A 6,000-nucleotide genomic window follows, 5' to 3' on the forward strand; every position below is an offset into this window, starting at 1 on the left:
TATCGCACACATACTAAAATAAACCAATTTATACAAGAATACATGTAATTTGTTTAAAGGTTATAATTATCAAAGACCGTAATGCGTCTTGTCCAATGATTTATGTAAACCTTGGATTGCTGATGCAATGTTTTGGTCATTGAGAGGCTTTGAAGCCACCGGTCGGCCATATTGACACTCCACAGTAGGAATAAGAATGAATGGAATTCTACAGTATTTAAATGAAATGTTTCAAGGTATTTAAGTATTTTCTGTTGTAGTGGGGACAGAAATTATAGTTTAAGGATTTTTTTTAATTTTTATAAATTGTTCATTTTTATGTTTAGCTCACAATATAATGCATTCTTCTAAATGAAGGTGTCTGTAATAGAATACATGTGGCAAAAATGTATGCAGACATTAAGAAATGCATTTCTATAGCTTGGGGGAGTGCCAAGATGGAGGCACGGTGGCTCATTGGTCTTGTCTCTGAAGTTTATAGGCTTAAGACAGATGAGGGAGTATGTGACCTTGGGCAGATTGAGTCGACATGCACTAGCCTCCAGCTTCAGTGATTGTCTTGTGAATGCAGTTGAGTCCTCCACTTTTTTCTCTCTGCAATGCAGAAAATGCAACAGCCTTGACACATGCTACATGAGTAAGCAATCATTTACTTTACTCAGGTATTACACAAATAATGTGAGAAAGTACAGTACCGGTCCAAAGGTTGGACACCTACTCATTCAAGTTTTTTTTTATTTTAACATTGTAGAATAATAGTGAAGACATCAAAACTATGAAATAACACATATGGACTCATGTAGTAAACAAAAAAGTGTTAAACAAATCAAAATATATTTTATATGAGATTCTTCAAAGTAGCCACCCTTTGCCTTGATGACAGCTTCTCTCAACCAGCTTCATGAGGTAGTCACCTGGAATGCATTTCAATTAACAGGTGTGCCTTGTTAAAAGTTAATTTGTGGAATTTCTTTCCTTCTTAATGCGTTTGAGCCAATCAGTTGTGTTGGGGTGGTATACAGATGATAGCCCTATTTGGTAAAAGACCAAGTCAATGACAAGAACAGCTCAAATAAGCAAAGATAAATTACAGTCCAGAAAATGTAAAGAACTTTGAACGTTTCTTTAAGTGCAGTCCCAAAAACCATCAAGCCCTATGATGAAACTGGCTCTCATGAGGACCGGCACATGAAAGGAAGACCCAGAGTTACCTATGCTGCAGAGGATAAGTTCATTAGAGTTAGCAGCCTCAGAAATTGCAGCCCAAAAAAACACTTCACAGAGTTCAAGTAACATACACATCTTAACATCAACTGTTCAGAGGAGACTGCATGAATCAGGCCTTCATGGTCGAATTGCTGCAAAGAAACCACTACTAAAAAGGACACCAATAAGAACAAGAGACTTGCTTGGGCCAAGAAACACAAGCAATGGACATTAGAGATTTTAAGTTCCAATCGCCGTGTCTTTGTGAGATGCAGAGTAGGTAAATGGATGGTCTATGCATTTGTGGTTCCCACAGTGAAGCATGGAGGAAGTGTGATGTGTCAGGGTGCTTTGCTGGTGACACTGATTTATTTTGAATTCAAGGCACACTTAACTAGCATGGCTACCACAGCTTTCTGCAGCGATACGCCATCCCATCTGGTTTGGGCTTAGTGGAACTATCATTTGTTTTTCAACCGGACAATGAACCAAAACACACCTCCAGGCTGTGTAAGGGCATTTGACCAAGGAGAGTGATGGAGTGCTGCATCAGATGACCTGGCCTCCACAATCACCTGACCTCAACCCAATTGAGATGGTTTGGGATGAGTTGGACCGCAGAGTGAAAGAAAAGCAGCCAACAAGTGCTCAGCAAATGTGGGAACTCCTTCAAGACTGTTGGAAAGCATTCCAGATGAAGCTGGCTGAGAGAATGCCAAGCGTGTGCAAAGCTGTCATCAAGGCAAAGGGTGGCTATTTGAAGAATCTATATTTTGATTTGTATAACACTTTTTTGGTCACTGCATGATTCCATATGTGTTATTTCATAGTTTTGATGTTTTCACTATTATTCTACAATGTAGAAAATAGTAAAAATAAAGAAAAACCCTTGAATGAGTAGGTGTCCAAACTTTTGACTGGTACTGTAAATCTCCACAACTTACCCAACAGTGATAAAATCTCCCACAGTGAAGGAGTCCGGCTCCACACACACAAGCAGGGAGTCATCAATACGCTGAAGGACAAAAAAGAGAACAGGCAGTTTAAACATCCTGTCACTTTTGTTGTAGTAGCTACTAGGTTAAAAAAAATATATATATAAAAAAAAAAAAAAAATGTGCTGACCGTCTGGACAGGGTTTTTGTTCTGAGTTTGTATTGACAGCTCCAAAGTAGACAGCGTTCTCTCATCCCACCTCTCTGGCTCCTCCACTTTGGGAGACGCTGCACAAACAGAAAACCAATGCCAATCATGCTTTGTTAAATAGAAGATACACAAGGACATTTAAAGGATGTAGTGTTATGTACAGACAGACAAACAAACATAGTGTTACCTGGAATAGGTGGGTACCAGTCATTTTTCAGTCTGCGGGCAATGCGGTACATTAGGTTGGGGCGCTGGGGCTTTTGTTCCGGCAGGTCAGGAGGGCGAAGGGTCGGGGCTATGTAGGACACAGAGGCCTCGTGAACCTGGGGCCATTCCTGGCGGATACAAGAAGACAGCATGGTACAAATGCATGGAGGAACAACGGCAGTCCATGGACTTTGAATGGAAACAGTCATGTTTCTCACCCGTAATGTACTGAACCAATGAGCTGCTTTTATCTTCAACGGGCCAAGGTACCAATATCTAAGATAGAAAGCACAGCAATATGAGAAATGTATTTTTAGAGAAGAAACAGAACTTCATATTATTATAATGTAATGCACGTAAAAGTATAATATGTGGGAAACGTGTTTACCATAAGCTCTGAAGTTTGACTAGTAATTGTGAGGTTCTTACTTTTTGATGGTGGAAGCCACATCTCTGAAGAACCCCCACCGTAGACCAATCAGGGCAAACACTGGCTGTTCTTTCTCTCCCTGGATACATAAAACCAGAAACACAATACCATTTTCTATCTTGCTCTCAATGGAGTTATGGTTATTCAATGTGGATTTAAGGTAATATCAGTTTGTGTCATCTTGACCCCTCCCTGAATCCCAGACCCTTCTGGTCTCACCTTGATTTGCAGCACATCCAGAGGTACCGTTTCTCCATGCAGGATAGACAATGTCGCTGATGTGATGTGTCTAAAAACAAGAAGCAATATGGATGACAAAAAGATTGGAGGATGTTTTAGGACACTAACAACAAGATGATGGCATGGGTTTGTATCTGAATGAACAAGTGTGCCGTGTTTCAATGGGATACTTACTTCACCTGATTGTCACTGAGGATGTGCAGCCTCTCACTCAGGGAATTGTGGGAGCCCAGTGGGATAAATCCTATGGGGGTTTTACTGAACGACTCCTGGGTTTGAGAAACACCCATAGGACTGGGTAGTTAGAGACAGAGATAGCTAAAACAGTATTACACAACACTTATAACATACAATTAGTAATACACGGATTATACAATAGTCAATGCTACACAATTTACGTGATCAGCCCTCCGCAGCAAGCCAGTGATAACCTCCTGCAGAGTGCCATCCCCTCCAGCCACAATCAGCATGTCTGTTTGCTCCATCAGCTCCATCAATTTCTTTGCTTGGCCCTCATAGTCTGTCTGTAAGAGAGAAGACACATGTAGAGTATTACACTATGTAGAACTATAAACTATAAGGCCTTAGATGCCATGGGGAAACAAAATTGTAGGCCTACCTTTACTAGTGTTACTTCCATACCAGCCAGGTGTAATATAGGCACAGCATTCTTCTCAAATAAGTTGTTGGCTTTCCTATGATCAGAGAGAAGAGCAAGAGTACAGCAAGACAAATTAGTTAAACACAAATTACAATATAAAAGGGAAATGGCTGTGGTGCAATAAGCTGGACCTCATGCTTATTCTCTTTGCTTAACTTTAGGGAATGTGACGATTATCTCATACTTACACACTACAAACTGCTGGGTTTAGGATGACTGTGGCTTTCTTCAGCTGCTCCTGGGGTGATATCTGCTGATGTCCAAATTCCTGCAATTGAGAATGGAGTATTTTGTATTAGAGAAGAAAACAGTAAATGCAAGTGCAGAATCCTTGAATGCAGACACATATTGTACACAATAAGCCATGTCTCACCCTGGCCGCCAGACAAGCATCTCTTCGCAGCAGATTATCACTGTGAATAAAATAAAATAAAAATTATTGACAAAGAAAACAACTGATTAAAATACATTCTCCTATTATTCAATGTTGTTGGATTTCAAATCACAAGAACCATTCTGTAAGACCTTGATGGCTGATGATTTCTCAAAGGCTACCAATTCCTGTGTACGTGCTCAATGATATTAATGCTAGGGATGATCTGTACTTGATCTAACAACCATACCGGTAATTCTGAAGGAAACGTTACGCACCAGTGTTTACCATACAGCCAGTGTCCACCGTATGATAGGGCACACGCAGCGACTGTGGACTTCTTCCAATGATTCCGCAGAGTTACAAACACTTTCACAACCCGAGCCATTATCGACACTATCAGAATTTTCATTTCAAATAATAGAGCAGTGAGAGGTTGGTTATGGCTATTTACAACACAATCCATATTTCTTTACAAGAGCACTTTAATTATATATAACACTGTGTCAAGTTCAGACAGGAGGAACGCTAGCTAATGTTAGCCAATCGCTATAATAACACGCGTGGGTACGTTTTTATTTATTTTACCTTTATTTAACCAGGTAACGTAAACTCGTACATCGCCTTGGTCCGTACAATTGCCCTTATTTTAGCGCCCCAAAAAGTAATACTTCCAGATCAACTGTAATGTCAATATCATTGTGAAGCACAATTTCTCCCCTTTCCAACATTATCAATTACATGACCTAAACGCTGCCCGTTTCTGCATAATTCAAGCAGGCAATGAGCCCTGTCGGGTCTTTTTAAAAATGGCGGGTGGGTAAACGAAACTAATGCGTGATAGTGAGAAGGAGAGAGGTTGTGTGGGAAAATAGCTTTTTTTCACTCGATCTGTCCAACTTATCACCTTATCGCCTCTAAAATGTAAATAAAACACTATAAAGAGTTTATATAATGTGTCATTACATACCTTTTTGAAGGTTTGTGTCGAATTTGAATCGAGTTTTTAGGGCGGTGCTAAAGTGATCTTAGAAGAAAACAGCGGCTTTGAGAATGATGATCGCATGCAATGATGACGCAAAAAATGACTAGGTATCCCCCCTTACCCCGTCACTGTCCATTTCTTGTTTTTAATTGATGAGAGAAGTGCTACACCTGGTGGAGAGAGATTGTAAGACATAAATAGTTGCTTTATGCGTGCTGTACGTTACGACATGACACGTCACGATGTAACGGAGGGTCCGTTTTTTCAACTTTTCTCCAATACTATAGAGCCATTACCATGTCGATCAATGCTTGAATAGAAACCTAGTTCACACCCCCGATTTTGAAGTCAACTCAGTCCCATTAGTTTTCTTCTGTAGCCTCGTTTGAATGCTGCGGTTGCGCACATTTGTACGGAATGTGGTGAGTTTACGTTAGGCTAGTTGAGAACAAGTTCTCATTTACAACTGCGACCTGGCCAAGATAAAGCAAAGCAGTGCAACACAAACAACAACACAGAGTTACACATGGAATAAACAAGCGTACAGTCAATAACACAATAGAAAAAAAGCAAGTCTATATACAGTACAGCGTGTGCAAATGGCGTGAGGAGGTAAGGCAATAAATAGGCCATAGTAGCAAGTAATTGCAATTTAGCAAATTAACACTGGAGTGGAAGATGTGCAAGTAGAAATACTGGGGTGCAAAAGAGCAGAAAAGTAAATAAAAACAATATGGGGATGAGGTAGGTAG

The 6,000-nt window shown here is 40.2% G+C and overlaps 1 protein-coding gene across 1 annotated transcript; it reads right to left on the minus strand.

Moving 5' to 3' along the window:
- Nucleotides 1-2,146: 2,146 nt before the first annotated feature.
- Nucleotides 2,147-4,651, minus strand: agk (acylglycerol kinase). Its single transcript, XM_071416383.1, has 12 exons — nucleotides 4,542-4,651; nucleotides 4,264-4,303; nucleotides 4,079-4,158; nucleotides 3,849-3,924; nucleotides 3,628-3,753; nucleotides 3,404-3,498; nucleotides 3,209-3,278; nucleotides 2,989-3,068; nucleotides 2,778-2,835; nucleotides 2,540-2,687; nucleotides 2,332-2,429; nucleotides 2,147-2,221 (listed from the first exon to the last, which is right to left on the minus strand). Exons 1-12 carry the CDS (start codon nucleotides 4,649-4,651, stop codon nucleotides 2,147-2,149), a joined length of 1,056 nt encoding a protein of 351 aa, XP_071272484.1.
- Between the last annotated feature and the right edge of the window lie 1,349 nt (nucleotides 4,652-6,000).

The sequence above is a fragment of the Salvelinus alpinus genome, chromosome 9 (assembly GCF_045679555.1).
Source record: "Salvelinus alpinus chromosome 9, SLU_Salpinus.1, whole genome shotgun sequence".
NCBI classification, from domain to species: domain Eukaryota; kingdom Metazoa; phylum Chordata; class Actinopteri; order Salmoniformes; family Salmonidae; genus Salvelinus; species Salvelinus alpinus.